At 34.7% G+C, this 21,424-nt stretch overlaps 1 protein-coding gene across 5 annotated transcripts in view; it reads right to left on the minus strand.

Moving 5' to 3' along the window:
* The window catches only part of CFAP47 (cilia and flagella associated protein 47), a 274,676-nt gene that overhangs the window by 140,639 nt on the left and 112,613 nt on the right, over positions 1-21,424 (minus strand). For all 5 annotated transcript variants that reach the window (XR_014956844.1, XR_014956846.1, XM_085585616.1 and 2 more), the window contains 4 exons: positions 18,449-18,645; positions 14,805-14,948; positions 13,098-13,271; positions 4,683-4,794 (listed from right to left, as the gene is read on the minus strand). Coding sequence is in view for 3 of the 5 variants with exons in the window: in XM_085585616.1 (XP_085441742.1) it covers positions 4,683-4,794; positions 13,098-13,271; positions 14,805-14,948; positions 18,449-18,645 (627 nt within the window). In the remaining 2 variants the exon portion in view is untranslated. The remainder of the gene's footprint in view (positions 1-4,682; positions 4,795-13,097; positions 13,272-14,804; positions 14,949-18,448; positions 18,646-21,424) is intronic.

Below are 21,424 nucleotides of genomic sequence, written 5' to 3' on the forward strand. Positions count from 1 at the left end.
CATTGGCTATATACTACACAGCCCCTGTATCCCTGAATACAAGTAAGAAAGCAAGAAGTGCTCCCTTTCTGTATAACTTAAATGGAACATTTGAAAGATACATAGTGTGCATGATTACTTTCTGCTGCAGAGAGATGATAAAAGTCCACAATATCCCATTATTTTAACTGGAAAAAAAAAACCCCAAAAGGCTATATGGCTACAGAATTCATCACACAAATCTGAAAAGATATAGAAACATTTTGGTTTTGGTTTAAATATACCATCATGAACTTAATAAGGTCTTGGGAGTAGGAGGAGAGGTTTATTCGCTTTTCCTGGTTATTTTCTGGACAATGAAATCTATGTACAGTCGCTGCCACAGAAAAGTTCCACAGAAGACATAACAAAAATTAACAAGATGAGTGTAATTTACATAATTTTTCGTTCTTCTAGATTTTCTATTGACAAACAACAAAAAAAAAAAGGATATTTACTGGAGGTTAGTACAAAAATTTACAATCTCTGTTTTTCCAAGGAAAATGCCTATGATGAGACATGTAAATCCCAAGGAGTTTCTGTGACTCCTACTACTTGTTGGTATACTAGAATTAAATAAATTGTTCCCTACAACAAAAAGATAAGAATAAGCTTTAAGACTCGTACCAAGAAGAAATTTTCAAGTGGCAAATCCTGCTATTAACTGTCATTCATATTTGGCTTTGTGGCGTTTAATAAAGAGGTGGATTGTTTTGTTTATAATGCTCACTGCCTCTTCTTAATGTGACAATGAAACCACAATATGGAAGAGCACAAGAGCCTGCAGCTCCTGATGGATGGATGGATGGATGGATGGATGGATGGATGGATGGATGGATGGATGGATGGATGGATGGATGGATGGTGTGTGTCAGGAACATCTTGCTGGGCCATGCCAGCAGCTCCTGCAGTGCACTCTGTTGGTCCAGCAGAGCCATTCACAATAATCAAGCAACCAGAAGAGCCTTCAAGCTTTGTCTTTGCCACCATTGAATTAGACTCCATTTGTCAGGGTGATGTGGGTGAAGAGGAAGTGCTCAGGGCAAACAGGTGCTGGAAATACAGCTTAGGCTACAAGAAACTACAAAGATCATTTTTCTCCCTCAAGGGTGTTTATGATTCCATTGAAATTATAGTGATCAGTAGATCAATTTGAATTCCAGCAAAGAAACGGACTCTTTTTTTCTTAATGCCAGTGTCAAATAGATAATAATGACAAACAAGTTAAATCAACTAATTTAGGCCAGAATGTATTGGTGTGAGCTTCACCACCTCAAAACTGTCTTACAGTTGCATCTGACAGGCCCTAAAATAATATTAAATAAAATTAATTATTTAAAATAATTAATGTTATTTATAGGCCTGGAGCATGCTGCCGTTTTTCCTCAATTTAAGTTTCTAAGCAGCACGGAAAAGCACTGCCTATTAAACATAGATTTAGTTAAAATATTAATGAAAGGTGAGACATAAAGTTAGAAAGCTCCTTTCCAGATGCTAGGGGGTTGTATGAATAAAAGGACACTGACTATGAAAGATTTGTGGGTTTTTTGCACAAGACATATTCGAATATTAGGAGTTTTGCTGTATTCTGGAAAAATTCTGGTCTAGTCTGTGGAAAGCAGAAATAAAAATTTGATAAAATATAAAGTAATATGTAGAAGATGCTTTATCAAACCTAAAGAAAATTGCTCAATTACTCAGAAAACAGACTGCTGAAGAATTTTATGTAGTGACAGAATCTTGTCTGAGGTGTTTATTTGCTATTATTTCTGTGTTAAAGCTGTCACGCACCTAAAAACTAGCTGAAGCATGTAATATTAGTACTCTATTGGAATGCTTCCAAATGGGCTTTAGAAAATAACTGGGCCCATTTTTAGCTTAGCAACCATAAAACAGCAAGACAGAAAGCAAAAGCAGCATAATTTGGCAGCTATATAATTTTGAAAATAAAAGGACATTGAAAGTAAATGAAAAATGCAAGCCATTCGCTCAGTACATGGTAAAAGTTCTTTCATTAGAATTTATTTTAATATGAGGAAAACAGTATTAGAACACCAAGGCTATCAAATTTTACATTTACAAGTTAGGAAGTTCTAGTTTTGAAATTATTCATCAGCACTAGGACAGAGTCCTCAGCTAGGTATCAAAATAGTTGTTCTTTTTTCCTTGCAGAATAAAATTTACTCCCTCTGCAGATAGCTTTCGAGCATTGCTTTTTATTTTGTCATTCAAACTGTTCACCCCATGGATTATTTTCTTCCTTCTAAACAAATTCACCAGACTGAATAAAGAATACTTTTTTCTTTTTTTTTTTTTTTGAGGGGGGCAGAGAGGAAGTGTTTAAATTATACTTTTCTCATAGTATCTTGACCCTAGAAAGGCTTAAGATTCCTGAGTATTGCCTAATTCCCACATAAAACACCTAAATCTAATCTGTGATCCTCAAGATTCAGGATGGTTGTTGAAATATCCTGAAAGCCAAAAAATGCATTCATATATATATATATATATATACATACATACATATATTTGACATTTAAGTTTCTCAGGACATGGAAATGAATAAATATGACTTCCCAGCCTTGCACACTCTGATGCAGACAGACTTCCATGCTCCTTGAGCCACAAAGAAAGCACTTCCTAACACATTACCTTACATAGGACACTTGGTAGTCAGGTTTCCATCAAACCTAACATCAGACAGCAAAATCAGCTGCTGCTTTTCAGACCTGTGATAGTGGCCTCTCTTCCCTCCACCCCTCTCCCTGCTACAGCAGCTGAATGATTAGAGAGTGTGCACAGATTTCTGTGAGAGAGCCAAACCTGTCTCTGTTGCAGGGGAAGAATGAACACAATTTCTTGAGGTAGTGATTAAAGCAAGCCCTGAGCCAGGGGGTGGATTGCAGATAACTCGGCCCTGTCCTTTTCAAAGGATAACTTTACCCTTCTATCAAGTTATTTTAAAGTGTAAAATAAATGAACTTTTCTGAGAAAAAGGGCAGATGTGGCTTCCCAGCATTTGAACCAGTAACTTTTTGTTGGGTTAGAGAAACTGGCTGTTCTCTCTTTTGTCACTCAGTGAACGTATAATACTTCAAAATATAATGGAAACCATTGTGATAGAAGTCAAGGGAAGGAGAGAACATTGGAGATGTAGATCTGAACATGCCATCTATGTCCCTTTGAAGGCATGGCTTTTATCACCTGGTATTAATTTGCTATCTGATAGATCCCTTGGAGCCTCTTCTACTGAAACTTTCATTATATATAAAAGAACTGGGGATTTTCTAAGGCAGCAGAAGAGACTATTCTTAAATCTTTAATGCTTAAAAAAAAAGCCATGTTAAAATACAGTACATCCTCAATATTTCCTGGTGCACATTTTTGATGGTTACAATTTTATTGAAAGCTGATTTCTATTCATATAGCGTGATTATTTTTTTTTCCAGGGCTACAGATCAGGGCACTGAAGTCCTATGGCACTAGGCCAAGCCTTGTTACAAGTATTAATTTCTTTGCACAAGTCACTTGTGAGTTGAGATGGCATTATTAGTTACGTTTTACATATCAGGTACCAAAAACAAAATGACCAAAGGAGCAAAGCAGTTTGACATCCTCAGGGACAAGATTTAATAGCTTTTTAATGCTAAGAAAACAGCTGTCATTAATCTCAATTGTCCAAGAATGTAACAGAATCAAGTACTTGGAGTTAGGAACACACAAACTAGAAACTACACACACTAAGCATTTTGTATTGAGAGATTTATCCATTATTGGGAAGTTCAAATCTTTCCCTGAGTGCTACTCAGTTCCTTTAGGAAGGTCTCCCCTGTTTTCATAATTCCCTCCCAAACACCTTTGTACTCTTCTCTTCTGTTACTACAATAGTTACCCTACAGGGAAGACAGAGATTGATTGTACGGTTTCATTCTCAAAACCTTGCTTTTTACATTATGAGCTAAATAATGAGCACCATGGAATTTTAGAATCACTACCAAACATATAAAAATTATGAAATCTGAATTGTTATTAAATAAGAAAATCAGGAAAAACATTAATGATGGGATGCTGACATTGGTTAAAATAATCAAGAATTTTGCTATTGCATCATAAGAATACCATTATAAACATGGATGGATACAAATTATGTACAATTAATTAGAGATCTCCCTAGCCTCCACATATGTCAAAGAAAGAACCGAGTTCACTGCATTCTAGTTACTACTCTTGCCTTTTGGTCAACAGATTGAACATTAATTAAGAGAAAAAAGAAAATTCTGGTCTTTGCCTTTGCATTTTTTGTTCTATTAGTGCTAACATATCTAAAGGGATTCCACAGTTTTGGAAAATTAAATTTAGATCCACAAACTCGGTGATAATTCAAAAACCATTACTTCCTATTTAGTCAATTTTCATGAGACCAATTAAATGCATAAAGTTGTTCATATGTTGGCATTTTTGAAGAACCTGACCACACATTTAGCAGTAAGATGCTAAAAGATATTTAAAAATAAAAATATGAGCCAGCTTAAAAACCTGAATCACCAGTAATGACCTTACTTCCAGAAGAAAGGTCATGCAAAAAAATTGCCAGCATAAGGTGTAAGGAGATTTAATCTGCTAATTTGTGGGGATATTTTATGTATTTGAGTTCTAAACAGTACCTTGAAAGACTCCTCGTCTGCAGGGAGATATACTCAAAGTGTAAGCAGCAGTGTCCTCTGGGTTGACAGTTACATCAGGGGCACCACTCAGCATTGAGAGATTGGAATACACCTGGGGAAGACAAATCACATACAGGAATCTCATCAAAAGCAAGTAACTGTTGCAAGAACACCATAGAGACAGTAGAATAGAAAATATGGTATCTGTAAGTCCTGAATTTTATGCAAATGAAAGAATACACACTATAAGAGAAATGCTGGTATATACAGATCATAGCAAGCACAAAGTAAGAGATAAAAAAAATCCTGTAAAGCAACAGTTTTCATCTTCCCCAGTAACTCTACATTTCAAATTGGATATTAGAAGTCCAGCAACAAGAAACAATAAGAGACTACTTGGGAAGAGGGAAAAAAAGGCTAAAAAAGAGACAAATGAAAAGACTTGTTGAATTGGCACTTGGACAAAAATAACTGGAAAAAAGAATATTTATGTTGTCAACAAAGAGCAAAACATAGAAAGGTTGGGCTGTTACAAACTTCAGATGGCAAAGATTAATTTATTGAGATATAAACAATAAATTAGTCACACTCCTATATTATGGACTTTTCCATTTCCGTTTACAATGAATGTACAACACAAGGGCAAAGGATAAGTACCTAAAAATACAGCTAGGATAATAGAAATGACAGCAAATTACTAGCGATAGAAATAAGATTAGTTAAAATGAGATTTCTATTTAAGGAAAAAGTTATATGGAGACAGAAACAGAAGTAGGATAAATGTGATTAATTTAAATTGGATAAAAAGCAGAAGGGTAGGGTAATGCAGTTCTATCAAAGACAGGACATAGCAGACAAATTTCTACCAAAAGATGTCAAAGTAAAAGGAACACTACTGGCATGATTGACTATAATAAACATGAAATGCTTACGGATTGCTGATGAGTAAATATGGACTGCCATTTTGATTTTCAGTCATTCAAGAGAAATTTTGGACACTTTTTCTTAGTAGTGAACTAACAAAAGCTTAATTATTTTGAAGTTTTTAATCTTAAGGAAGCAACCGTATAACCAAATAGGAAGAGGCTGAGTAGAAGCAATGAATTGATGTCAGTACACACATGGCCACTGTTTCAGTGCTTGAATCCAGGTCCTGTATCAAGACACATGAAGGAATTCTCCCTCCCCTGTCCTGCATCAGATTAAACTTCTTGGGATCAGATGCTCACTAAAACTTGTACATAACTGATGCTGGCCTCAGTCTGCTGTCACCTTTCCAACTGCAGTCATTAAACTTGTATTCCTCAAACTACTTGCTATTGCAGAGCTATAACACAAATACTCACCATCTTATTCAGGAATCACCCCCATTCATTTACTAACCCTATTTGTCTCTGTTATTTAAGTTACTCATACCTCAGCCAATCTCCAAGCAGTGGTCACAACAAATCAGTCTCCTATTTCCAACCTCCTGAGAAGGTTTATGGTTGTGACAGACATCACTCACCAGGTACTGCTCATGTGCTCCTTAAATAGAATTTTGCCTTGCTCCAATGGCCACGTGATTTATCAACTCTGTTACTGAGACTAATTAAATGATCAACCTCAGATGACAAATGGATACTAAAAGTGCATACCCACGCTTGCCCATGCACCAGGCAATTTATTCTAATATCAGAAATCATGCTGAGAACCATTCTCATTTGTTCACAGACATTTGGGATTCTAATATGGCATAATGTTGCATAACATGTCTCTGCTAACTGCAGGTCTATTACAAAATAACAATACCTCCAGGAATACTCAGAAAGATAAAAAGTTGGAGAATTTAAAGGTACACATAGAGGAAAGTCCAGAAATTGTGGATTTATATATCAATAAGTAGTTGCAAAGATTTTGTAAGTTTAGAGGAAAGCTTTGAGTGAAGCAACAAAAGAATTTATACACAGTAAGCTTTAAGTTAACTTTGTTCTGAATATCAGAGAGAAAGCTATGTCATATTAAAATGCATTTTTATGAGGATTATATATAAGAACAGGACAAATTTTAGGCAGAGATGTAGCATTGAATAACCTTATATCCTATAATAATCTAAAATACTGTGTTCCCAAAGGTACATTAATATACCTAAAAAAATCTTCTATGGATGACTATTGTTAGGCAAATACACCTAAAAAAATCTTCTATGGATGACTATTGTTAGGCAAATACATTTTGAAGGAAGAAAACAGGGCATAAATTGGGGTGCTTTTATCAACCACAAAAGTAATATTGATTAACAAGCTATTCAAAATTAGTCAAGATATGGAATTACTTTTCCCAGTTATTGGGAAAATTGTCAGCTTCTGTCCTGATGTGCAACCAGAGAATGATGAACAAATACAGGCAGATTAACCTGAAGCCACACCAAGGGTGGAGTTGCAGAGATATGTACTTACACACAGTATTTATACTGAGAGAAACAGGCAGGTCTGCAGATAAACACCAAGGAACACACACAATTTATCAGGCATAAATAATTTCATAAATAATAAATAATAAATAGTTTCTTAAAATATGTTACTATCACTCAGGAAACTAGAATTGCAGAATAACTCACTGGAGCCAAAATGTAAATTAGTATTAAAATTATCATTGTGACCCTGCACAACATTTGCTCAAATCAATCCATACCCAAGGATTTGGCTTTTAAATTATAGTATTCTCCATTTTGTTATATATCAAGTAATTATTTATGCACAGCCAGAAAGTATAAATGGAATATATGTATAAAATGCTGCAATTAAAAACTAATTTATCAGTCACTGGTTTGGAAACTCATTCTGCAGAACTGTAATATAGCTATTTAACATGAACAGAAATGGAAAACGAAATTTCAAAATTACAAAGCTTTTTTCAGAGCTGAATAACCAAATAAGCATAATTTGAAAACCTTCAAGGTAACAAGATGAATGGATGTAAGAATATAATTAGATATACTTAAGCTCCATTGTGTCTAAGTATAACAAAGTTAGACAGTAATATATTCAAGGTTTCCATCTGAAAATTGTTTCTCAGGTCTGTTTAACAATTGAGAGTCTCACCTTAGCAAAAAGTCAGTGCTCTTTGACCCTAGGCCAGAACCCAATCTGTGGAGTCTCTGATCAACCTGATAATCAGACTCTACAAAACTCTCAAGAATAGCAGTTTTCCAAAACAAGCCCCCATTACTTTCCCTCACCCACCTTTCAGTGCAAACTTTCCAAATTCCTGAGTCACTAGGAATTCATTTAATTCTTGCAATCACTCTTATTTTGCTATCAGCATGTTACCACACTGAAGTAAAACATCTTTGCATTGCAGTGAGGATTTTCCCCAAATACTTCCTGCCTGATGGGCAGCAATTTGGAGTTCTACATAATGAAAAATGCTACATAATCCAGATTTGTTCCTAAACCAGGCCACCTGTCAAGACCACTAACACATTTCAACTAACAGATCTGACCTAAGACTTTACTATGTCCTTAATTGATCTAAAAATGTCACAACTAGGCATCAAAAAACACCTGGCAACAACTAGAGTTATTCTTAAATTCTGTAGGCCTTTGAACCATTCATTATTGCTATGAAGATTGTCTTTTCTTTAGTAAAAAGAGCCCTGTTACAGAAATTCTGGTAGATACAGTGGGAGCCAAAGGAATTGAAATTGGAAGGACAAACAAAATTTGAAGCAGTATGGAATACACAAATCCACTTATTGTTAAAGAATATAAACTTGACCTTGAACAATCAGGTTACTGCACTTGCACATAATTTATTCTCAAAAAATCTCAGATACATTACCAAACAAGAGTTAGGCTAAACAGGGAAGCCCCTCATTAAAAGTTTATGGCACATAAATTTATTACTGTGAGGCATTTTTCACAAATACCTAACCTTCATGACATGGTCTTGGTGACATTGTAAAAACTCAAAATAGATATATAGAGAATAAATGTAACCACACTGAAAAACAGGGGATTTCTTTTTTTTTTTTTTTATTATGTATTTATTCTACAATTTTATAAAATACTAACAGTTTGTATAAACTAATGCCTGAAACATAATTTAACTGGGTCTTGTGAATCCTCTGGAGAGTTTACTTTAACGACATCTATTTTGAACAGCAATGAGAAAAACAGTTGCACAGTTTTATATTTTTATTGCAAAACCATGACTTGAAAGAATTAGGCCCCTTTATAGCTAAAGTTTCTATCAAAGGTATCATTACAAGAAGCCATCAACACATCAGACAATTATTTATACCCAGCTGAAATAGATTTATATAAATAAACAAGAAAATTGCATAAAAAGTTTTGTCATGAGACCGAGAGATTGGATTTTCATAAAATGCTTTACACTTCCCCCCATGTCAGAGGAATTTAATGTAATTTTACAGACATGAAAATTCATTTACACTGCAGTAATTTACCTTCTATTAATTCATCACCAGAGAAGGGTGTGCTCTCTGGCTGATTCTATTTATGTACAAATTCTTTATGAATTCCATTGTGATTTTTTTTCTTATGCAGGAGTAAGTTAATCACAAGGAAGACTGTTGTAAGATTCCCCTAGAACCAACCACAAAAAGCACAGTGGCAGCAGTTCCCTAAGGTTTACACATCAATCAGTAGAGAAGAATTCATAAAACCATTCACATTTTTCAAGGGAATTTATGGAAATTGCCTTTTTAATCACAGAAAGCTTTGTGAGCACTGAAAGTGTTTTGCTTAGAAGTTTTAAAAGCAGACTGATGGAGTCATGGACATGACTTCCAATGAATTGCAAAGGCACTTCTTCCCTCCCCAGCTCCAGGTCCACACTAACAGTTGCACAGACAATCAAACCACATATATAAAAATTATTGCTGCCCCAGACATAAACCCTCTCCATATGATTGAAAAAGCAAAAAACAATATTCAGCTGCAAGAGGGCTGTCTTTCTGCAGTTAAGGCAAGGATTATTTCCCTCTTCTTCCTTCCAGACTTAAATTTCATTTTAAATAGTCCCTTTTGCAATGGTACCCTCATTTTGGCTTAGGCTAATAGAAAAATACAGCAAATATGAGAATCAGAGTAGCATATATATAGCGTTATTTTTAATGAAATGAGGTTTTTTGTTAAGTTTCTAGTTTAATGTATTCAATAGTGAAGCTAAATTTACACATCCAAGACAAAATTACCCAAGGATTTGTTCAGCTAAATTACTTGTTGCAGTAATTGTTTATGAACGTGCCTGTAAATTATTATGTTTGTGTTGGCTACTGGCACATCTCATGCCATTCTTGATATAGGTTGAGCTTTATTACTCCAGTAAATGAAATTCTTGTATTTTTTTTTATATCATATGCATCCCAGTTAATCTATGAGAAATTACTTCATATGGTGGATATACTCCAGCAATGCAGGGTGTATGGTGCACATCAACCAACCAATTCAATAATGAAGGTACTCATTAGCTCACAAAATTACAAAATATCCCATTAAAAACACATCCAAAACTATTACTTCTTGTATTATCTTTGCTCTGTCTGCCAAGACTGACAACATTGCCTCTATCAAACAACCAACTTAGCTACAGCACAATACAGAAAACTGTCAAAGATGATGAATTAAAAAGGAGGAGGAGTTATTGGGCTGCCAGAACTGCTCCCAGGGGAAACACAAGCAAAGACAAAACCAGAGCTCTGCTTCACCACAGACTACCCAGATATTACAGTAATCAGGCAGCATGGAATGAACAACAGCAACAAAATTAGAATAACTTCTTTTTCCTGTTGCCATTTGTGCTATATACATCTGAATAAATAAAGTTTATTTGGCATTTCCAACAAGGCTGTGGGTCACAATTCCCTCTTAGAGGAGGTTTTATGCATTACTCTAATAACTACAGATACCTGTGATCATGTTCTGGATTTAGTAATTAAATCCTAATTTACAGGCAGACTCTTTTGGAAATAGAAACAAGCAAATGATCTTTGCTCACTCCAGTAGCACAAGACACTACATGACATCTGCTGGAGAGTGCTGGAAGTGCTTAATATTGTTTGCTTTGTGGAGGGGACAGCTTCCAGACTCCAGCAGGCTTTGTAACCATGCCTTTCCCAGCAATTCCAGCCCACCTTGCTCCAACAACTGCTCTGCAACTGCTCCTGGGCAAGAACCTCGCACAGAGAAAATGCATTGTTCACACCGAGTCATTTATTATATGCACACATGCATGAAATAGCTGACCTTACTGTTTCTCTCCCAAAGGTCCCAGAGCAAAAAGAGCACACACAGTTGGACTGTTAAGCAGTATTTCACAGAGATGAAAAAAGCACATCACAAACCAACCAAAACTGGATTTCAAGGCCCAGAGAACACCCTCAAGGAGATCATAGTTCAGTCAGACAGAGCTCACCCTGGAATAGTTCCAACTATCATAAATTCATTTAATGCAATATTTCTGAAAAAATACATATAATGAATAATTTTAATGTATTCGTTTTGAAGTTTGTGATTTCTGTACCTTTCACTTACAATGGCACTAAAAAAATTGAGTTCACACAAAATAGGAAAGCAGAAAAAACAGTTCTGTTGCCAAAAACATTCACTTCTTCTAGAGATAAAAGTATAAATATATCAGAAATGCAAATGCATTCACGTCTAAAAAACTAGACTGTTGAAAATAAAAATGTCAAAGCTGGTGATGCCCAAAGAATTAATTTCTTACTTTTTTGGGGATGATTACAAGTCAAAAAATAGGAATATGAACCTGGACCTTTCTGTGATATATGAAGTTTACCAAATGTAGATTGACCTGTATAAGAGGAAACCTGGAAAACTGGACACTGGCAAGAAGACATCCAAGGAAGGACTTTCACACTGGCATGAATTATCATTACTTAATGAGTAATTAATTACTTCATTGTTGCTGGTATATAAATGATCTCTCTTTATATTGTATGGTCAAATCATTAATTACCATTACCTTTCCATTTGAATAAAGCAGCATTTGGACCTACTGGCACCAAGACGGAGAACAAAATCACTCAGTTTGCAAGTCCACACTAGTCAGCCAGTCAGATTTTATCTTCTAGCATGCACACTGTCCCATTTTCAACCCTTGCACAGAAGTAAAACTAAATATATATATTTACAGATGCTGACAATTGTTACCTGGCACTCCCCTGCATTGCTTCAATAGATGGAGCCATCCTGGCAAACACTGTATGGCCATAATATCTGGATGTTATCTACTCTAGATTTAAATGCCAAGATAGTGTTACAAATATGGATTTTCTTGAGCAAGATCCAAGATGTTCCTGCTTAGGAGCTTCTCTGTAGCTGAGAAGAAAAGCAGAATTTTGTCCTCATTGCCCTAATGTACCTTCTGCCTCTGCTGGCATAGGACATGGGATCCAAGTCAGATGCAGAAGGTGAGGAATGCTACAAAAATAGTTTTATCGCTTCCAAATTAAACACACAGACAAGATAGATAGTAGCAAAATAATGCTATTTCAGTAATACAATAGTGGTTTTAAATAGGAAAATGTATATGCGTAAACATGAGTATAAAATATAGTTATTGGAAATGATGAAAAATAATTATTATATTTAATAGTAAAAATATGTTCTTGAGCAAGGAAATCAATAAAACTGTATTCCTTAAGAATTTTTATTAACTTCCTCAGTGAACCCATTGCCTTTCAACAACTCCAGTGATTACCTCTGAATTTTCTCTTCTATCACCAAACACACAAAGCATTCCCAACTTCCTCCAACATTGCTGAAACAACAGCTGGGCAATAGACAGTAACTGGGCCAGGCCAATGGGCCATGAGAAATTAATGTATAGTGAGCTCATGTTGCAATCCTTCCCTTAGGAGGATAATAATTTTTGTCCTTTTCATATAATATTCAATATTTTATGAAGATTTTCAGAACCCAGTAATTCCCAGGCCCCTGATCTGATTTCAAAACTGATGGACTTGGCCACAGATTTCAAATCATTGGAGAAGGAAAGATTAGCAAATGTACACAGAACAACTGTAGAAGTGTCCCCTCAGACTAAAACATGAAGAAATCTTTTTTCCTATCAAGCATACAGTAAAATCATACATTATCTCACAGATTTCCTGACTATAAACATATAGTTTATATGTTTAGAAGGGTTACTTATGCTTCAAATAACATTTTTTTCATCTTTGGCAGTTCACATATTTCAACAGCAACTTGCAGTCAAAATCTCTCATCTGGGACACAGACAAACCACAAATACTATGAAAGATTGAAAATTTTCTCATGGATACATGAATTTTATTATTCTGCAATTACAATAATTGTTGCTACCATAACACATAATATATCAGTCCTTGTCAGAAAAATATTTGTCAAATTATTGCAAAAAAATTACCTTGTATTTTAGCACCTTCTTGGTATAATTATGCACCCATAAGATTTTATGAGCGACCTTTCCCACTTGGCACTCTACCACAATGCAATCCTGAGGCAGAGGTTTCTTCCCTATTCCCTTAAGACTAAAGATGTTCTGAGTTCCAGCTGTAACATTTCTCAGAATAAGCCTTCCCTATGATAAAGAAAGGAGAAAAAAGAAGTTGTTTCATTACTGTACAAATCCCTTTTGGCTGCCAAAGGAACTGCTTTCGTTTATTTCTCAAAGCTAGGTGACTCAGAGTGCTTACAAGAAAGGGCTCCTATTGACTTTCCTAGTTCTTCAATAAACCCATTGCTAAACAGAGAAGTAAACCAGAGAAAAAAAACTTTTATTTTAAATTTTTCTAAACTACAAAATTCAACAACATAAAGCTTTCATATTTCTAGGTTTTCTACTTCTTGGCTTCTTCTTGAAAAACAAACGTCTCCAAGAACATATGATCTCATGACTCCTTGTCTCCCATATAATATTTTACTTTGCTCATTGAGTGTTTCCACCTGTCCTACAAGCACAGGGTTGAGCCTGGAGAAAGGGAGACTCAAGGGAATTGTGTTGCTCTCTACAAACACCTGAAAAGAGCTTGTAGTGAGGTGGGGACAGGTCTCTTCTCTATGTCTCAAGTGACATAGAGAAATAGTGAAATAGTGAAAGGAAATGGCCTTAATTTGTGCCAGGAGAGGTTCAGATTAGACTTTAGAAAGAGGTTTTTACTGAAAGAGTGGTTAGGCATTGGAATAAGCTCTCAAGGACAGTGGTGGAGTCACCATCTCAAGAGGCATCTGGATGTGGCACTTGGAATATGGTTTAGGTGTAACTATGGTAATGTTGGGTTGACAGCTGGACTAGATAATCTTGGAGGTCTCTTCCAACCTGGATGATCTTGTGATTCAGCTAAAATAATCTCCATAATCATTTGTCATCAAAAGATTCAGGGCTTTTGTCTTTTAATAATTTTATAATACTGGCTGCCTAAACTGCATGGTATTTGGTTGGTAACACATGCAGAAGGGTGACTTATGCTTCAAAGAACATTTTTTTCATCTTTGGCAGTTTACATATTTCAACAGCAACTTGCAGTCAAAATCTCTCATCTGGGACACAGACAAGCCACAAATACAGCTTCCTGCTAAAGGTGTTATAGCCTTTTCTCTGCTTGTCATTTTTAGTGATTACTTTGATGGCAAAAGCAGCTGTGAAATGGTGGCTTAACTGTAAATAAAGTACTCATTACATAAACTAATTTGTGATGTAGGCATGCAATGAGAAATACTACCCAATTATTTAGATAATGAAATACGATTTAAGTATTTGAATTCAGAATAGCAATGTATATTTTTGTGTTAAATGTTCAGAACTTTTACAGAATAACTGTAGGATTGGAGGATTTCATAGAAATTACTAGAATTAAAGAATATAATAGAAAATTAAATAAAGAAGACCTGAAAATATGTGGCGGGGAAATCTATCATACCTAATCTTAAGCTTTACAAAGTTAGTTCATTTGTATTTTTACTTCAGATAGTAGTAAATCTTACCCTTTCTTTCTCTAAAGTACATACATGCTTTAATATTAGCAACTGTCTAAACAATTTCATAAATTGGATATTGGTGATAATTTTATTAGTGAAAGCACTGGTGAAATGTTGAAACTAATTTCTCTCTTACCATTATTTCACACTCAGCAACCGGCTTGAACGTGAGTGGATATGGAACTGTTCCACCTACAGGCACATTTATTACAGGAGGGCCATGAAAACACTGTCCTTCCAAAACTGCTTCAAACCTCCAGTCCTCACTGGATATGTTACTCTGAAAGATGCAAATCAAAGAAGTTAGTTAGATTGCATTTAATTTTTTTAATGTGCATTTCAGCTTTCACTTGCAGCTATCACTACATCAGAGGGCAATACTCATTTGCTCCAAGTACTGGCTCAGCGTGCCTTTGGGAAGAATAAAAGCAGTGTATTTTTAAAATTAAATAAGCTAATAATAAATCTGCCAGTTATTCCTGGCAGCCAGAGTCATATAACCCCTATTTTCAGTAGCAATACTATCAGCAGGAATACTCATTAGAAAACATGAGCATGATCTAGCAAATGATCAAGATGGATTTTGTAAGTATCATTATAAACATTTACAAGTATCTGTATAATGGTGTTTAATGCTTGGCAAAATTCTGTTCCTATACCATCGTAAAAAATCTTGGTGCATCTCTTTAAGGTGCTGATGTGGTGTACTGGCATATATCACCTCATTCAGCCACTGCAGTGTTACAGGATCAGTCTCATGAATTGAGAATTCCATCTCCAAAGGACAATTTGCAGTCCTGTGCTCTCAGAATCTGGACTTTGAAGAAAATATACTTAAAAGAAAGCCTATCCTGAGCAATATGAGCCTGAGCCTATTTAAGAAACATGTTTATCTTGCACCCAGATGTATCACAAGATTGATTGATTATGGTAAAAAGTGGGATATTTCATAATGCATGCTTATAGGCTGCCTAAAAGTAGTAAAACTAAAATAATGCTATTCAGCCTCCTACTATTTGAAAGAACCAGATGGCCAAATATCCAGTCTGGGAAAAAAAAAAAAATTAATAAAACACTCATCTGAAAGATAAAATAAACTGTAATTCATGACCTAATTTACGCCTTGTCAAATAGAGAAGATTAATCTCATATGATCTACTGATAATGGTCATCTATGGAAAATTATATACAAACATCAGAGATAAAGAATGGATTTCAGGGAATAGAGATGATACTCCAGTCTTTGTTTCTGTCTCTGAAAGTCTCAGGAACAAAGGACCTGTGATCAAGAGGTACCACAGATCTAAGGTTTGACCAATATGTGTGATTAATGCTTCAGTGTTAGCTGCTAAATTTCCCAGTAGCCGAGCACGTATGCCTGCATGCAATGTTGAGGTTTGTGTAGTGCCTCAGTTTTACCAAAAACTTGTATCACCATGTCTCCAATTCTGTAATAACAATGACATCATTTCTGGTAGAAAACACAAAAAAAAAAAGTATGATGTCCTTATGCCAAGGATAAAATGAAAACGAAAAAGACAACGAAAAAGGGTGTTTTAGTATCATGCTTGTTTATCTCCACAATATCAGAAAAAGCTTTATCCTTTTGAAAACCAGCTGGCCAGGTGTAAAATTGACAGGTCATCACTCTCTGCTAATCTAACATTTTAAAACATTTTAAAACTTGGGATAGAGGAAAAACATCATCAGGATTGGTCTAGGTTCTAGAAGAGGGCCATGAGAATTTGGGTGCTTGAGTTATTTTGTTTTCAGTGATTTCTAGTACAATGGGTATCAGATGTTTCCTTTATCCACAGAGTAATGGTTACATCAATGTGTAATACAAATATTTCTTATTAATCTCTAACACTAAAATTTGTCATCTGGAGAAATGTAGTTGACAAGCATGATCACTGTGAATATCTTTTGTAACAAATCCTTCTAACACAGCATGAATATGTCTACAAGTGTCTTCTAAAGAAAGATATTAAGGACAACCATCAACATTAGGAAGTTAAAATATTTGTTAAATTCTATTCCCTTATACTTGTTCATTAATGGCTTTAATTAATTAATCATCTAATTCCTATAGGATCTCTGCTTAATGTAAAATCTCATCCAAAACCTGTCAAGTGAATTAATTTAAACACAATTAATGCTAAGGAAGTCAGAATTTCCTCACAGGATTATAGACGGTTCAACCCAAAGTACCTAATAATTGTATTGGACCTACACCTGGAGAGTCTGAAAGGCAGAGATGGAACAGTCACATTCATCTCATGCTTGAGAAAATAATGGAAACTCCAAAATAAATTAATCACAGATCTTAGATTCAGCTGGGTTCTTATTCTGTTTCTGTCACTAATTCATTGTGTGGCTTTAAGCTGACCAGCTGAACATTTAATTTGCTCCATTTATAAAGTGTTCCACCTAACACACATTAGGACTGTTTGCTTGTGTCTGTAAAAAGTGCTTTGAGCACGAAATATTTGGTTCAAGAAACTAATTTTAGCAGACTGAATAACTGCATCTTTAGTTCCACAATGAGCATATATTTTCCCACTGAATATATAAGAAAATTTAAATGACAAATACAATACTGCTAATAAAAATATGGGAAACTTCGTGGCAGATAGAGAATCTCCAAGAAGAAGGAGTGTATATAGAAATGTAAAGTATCTAACTACTAAAAAGTGAACACTCAAGTGAAAAATAAATCCATCAGAAGAATAAAGCAAATCTGTTTAGCAAGTGTCTGTTTAAACAAGGTAGAAAATCCCCTTACCCTTCTCTGTTATGTATCAGTTGTTCTTACGCTAATGTAACACTCATAAAAATCAATGTTTAATACATAAATTATTAATATATTAAAACTTGTGTGCAAGAAGAGATAGAATGGTAATATGGTTTCCTTCAATTTTCTTTTTTTCCTTTCTGATGTACTCATTTTTTTATACTCTCAATATTTGACAGAGCATTCAGTCTTTTCCCAGATATTCAGTCTTCTTGTTTGAATCTGCCCCTGCTCTTTTGACTACAAAATCTCAGAATAATTTCTCTATAAATTAGCTCACTAGTATTCCTTAGTGGCTCTCCAATCAAAAGGACAAAGACCAAACTGAAGTTCAACTCTCAGGAAATCTTTTACTGGTTCTATCTCTTAAAGAATCTTTATTCCTTCTCCGACAGCCTAAGTTCATTCCCTGTAAATTTTGAGGGGTTTTTTGTTTGTTTTATTTTAAAGTTCTCTAAAATTTGACCAATCATTTTCTGAGAGAGATGATATTGCACCCATCTTCTCTCTCCAATCTTACCTCTCATGTGCTAAAGGTTTCATATACAAAGCAGATATGATGAAACTATACACAGTATACTGGTTATTCTTACCACATTTTTTAACTGTATATAATGTAGTTCTTCTATTTTATTCCTCAGTATCTCTCCTTTCTTTTCCTTCAGAAATAGTGCATTTCTTCCCTAGATTAAAAAACTACTTTTTTCACTTTCATTGTGATAACATTATTAAATAACACACTAACAATTTTGAGAAGAAAAACATGAAAACTTAGCCCATCAAACTAATAATTAACTTGAAGTAAATGATTTCTTCTAACAGGTTTTACATTATCTACAACATGGACTTTGAGAAATAATCTTCAAGTTATTATTTACATGCATTTCTATATTTCAGGACTGTAAATTTTAACAAGATTGATCTGAAATCCACTTTTTTTAAAATCCTGAATCTTATTTTAGTTAGCAGTAGAGGAGTGAACTTACAATTGGAATTTCCTGAGTCACTGTCTGGTAAGCTGGAGTTAGAAATTCAATCTGTGCATCAGCCTGCTCTGCATTCACCACACATTCAATCTCATAGACACGAATATCACAGGGTGACTTCAGAATAATCTGACAGTGGTAGCAACCAGGTTTCTTAGGAGTGAATTTTATAGGAAACTCAACTGTATCACTTCCACCTAACAAAACAAAACAACAAAAAAAAAAATTGTGCTGTTGTAAAGCTTTTCAGGAATATTGAATTCACAGGCAGAATCTGAAGAGGTTTCCAATAAACTGCAGGAGAGTCTTCCCAGCAGTACATGCAAAAATTTCCAAGAATCAACAGAGTTTTAGGAGTGTTACCATTTAAGTTAGTTTCCTAAAAATCATATGTTGAAGTATGCAAACAATATTTTATATTGATTTTAGTAGTGCACAGATACAGTTATTTTAAAATATCTCTTAAATCTAGTAGAAGTGTTTAACATATATGAATTTCTGTAAATATTTTTAAAACTATACAAGCTACTACACATTTTTCAACAGCTACCATCAGAGATACCAGTGATAGTGCAGTATATTTGGCTGAGCATACCCAACTACTGAAATTCTGTTAAATGCAGCAGCTCTCATGACGGCTCATTAGACCTTTTTCTATGCCACATTTTGTACTGAAAGTATGAAAGTATGTCAATTCCAAAACTGACTGGGGTGTCCAAGCTGAAAGAGATTCATGCAAAGTCCCATTTTCCCAATCTGCAGCACAGAGAAAAATTCCCCACTGTAATCTCCAGAGCAAGGAAGAAGCAATACAAATTCTGTCCATCTCTGCACAGAGCCAGGTCTAACAAGTGTGCTGCAAAGATTTCCTCCTCTGTGCTTGCTTACAGAAAAGATCAGATTCTTCCACAGGATTTTAAGTAGCCTTTTTAGGACACATTTCTGAAGGAGAAAAGAAGGTACATGAGGAACTCCAGTGATGGCCATAAAGAGCTCCCCAGTCCCAGAGTTTCTAAGAAACCTGAAAACCACATGAAGACTGCAACTGTAAAAGCTGTACTTTTACATGGAACAAAGACTGATTCTCTGCAGTTTTCCAAGGTTAGAAACCCATGCCTGAAGCTGGAAAAAGATGACAAGTCAGAGACAAGGTTCTGTTGTACTTGAAGAAAAATAATACAGTGTACACAAAGATCCATACATTTCTGGATGAGTTTTACTTTCTTGAACTAAATAGAAATTTTAATTACTAATAACTAGGGTTATTTTTCCCCAAGTTGGACCCATATTTGAAAGGCACATTTTCAAACAGAAATGCTTCCTATAGAAAAATGTAATAAAAAGTACATTCCATAACTATAATATTTAGTACATCATTACTTTAGTAAAAAAAAAAATTGTTTCTTATGCATCTAGAAAATCTATTTTAGGATAAGTCAGTTGAATAACTTAAATATTATGCTCAACTAAAATGAATGAAAAAGAAAACAAGTAAATTGGTTATATTTATTCAACCCAATAAATATCTTCTGCAATGATACATGGATCCTCCAAATCAAAATAACTACAGAAATCATTTGTCTTCAAATTATAGATGAAGACTGACTTTTTCTTCTTCAAAATGTTTTTAAATACCATAAAGAAGGCTTAAAAATGTCTCAGCTTAGCATGTTTTGTTCTCTCAGTCTCTTATGACATTCAACAAAGATTAATTTAGGGATATATTCAAAGATTTAATGAATAAAATCCATGAGGCTACAACTGGCTTACCTAACAATATCTGAGAGTGTCAACAGTAAGCCATGGGCATCATTTATTTAATTCCCATGTAGCAGGAAACAGAGCCTGCATCCATCAAAAAGAATGAGGCTGCAAGTATTTCTTCAACAGTGAAAAGTCAGAGCAATACAGGGGTTTGCTACAGCTTCCACCCCTACTCAGGATTTTTATTGTTTCACAGGGAAGCATTCCATGTGAAATGAGCTGACAGTTTTATTTGCTAGATTTAGGTCTGACAAATGCCTACAGGAAACATTCACTTGATCATATTGGGTTTTGTTGTGAGACAGTTGTCAAAACAGGAGTATTTGCAAAAACTAAACTTTCAGTGTGCAATTTCATCATGCATTGTTGGAAAACTAAATTATAGCACATAGGCACTGGTCATGTCCTCTGGAAACTGCCTGGCCTTTTGTGTCACTTATTTATTGCAAAATACAATCTGAATTCCAAAATTAACAAAATTCATGCCCTCTGGTTCTTAAAAGTCTTATAACTCATCATTTCAGATCTGCTTGAATTCAAATTAAGTCCTCTAACTGCATTAGCCTACAAACAATACCTTTCAAAGAAAAGTAATGACAGTTGTTTTGACATTAAAATGTAAGAAAAAACATATTCCATAAGGCAGTAATAATGGCCCTCAGTAATCACTGTTTAGCCTTATTACAAATTATGGGAGGATGAAATGAGTAAAAATAGAAATGCTACTCTTCCACAACACTATCTGTTGTGATAATTTGTGAAGGTAGGAAAGCATGGGCCTTCAGCAGTTCATCAAATAATTGCACATTATATTAGCTTTTGTTCAGCAATGGTGATTCTATCTATTCAGAATTTCAAAGCTAAATTTCTCACTGAACTTATCTCAGTCTGACACTATGCACTGGTTAAATTAACAACAAGACTGAATTTGCAGGTATGGACTCCCAGAAGGTTAAATAAGCAATCATATTTAAGAATCCAGACTCTTCTGACTTCTGCTTACATATTAGGTCTTCAAATGGGCTCATATGAAGTGGAACATCACTCAACTCAGTAGTCTTGAAAAAGCAACTACTCTTTTATATCCTTTATTGAGTGCTTTAAAGTTTTGAAATTTTTTGCTACCACTGTGTACATTTATTTATTATTTCTTTTCACTTTATCTTAATTAAACAGATTTGTAGAAGGTTTTCTAAAAAACCTACTAACTGG

The sequence above is a fragment of the Lonchura striata genome, chromosome 1 (assembly GCF_050655825.1).
Source record: "Lonchura striata isolate lonStrDom1 chromosome 1, ASM5065582v1, whole genome shotgun sequence".
Lineage (NCBI taxonomy): Eukaryota > Metazoa > Chordata > Aves > Passeriformes > Estrildidae > Lonchura > Lonchura striata.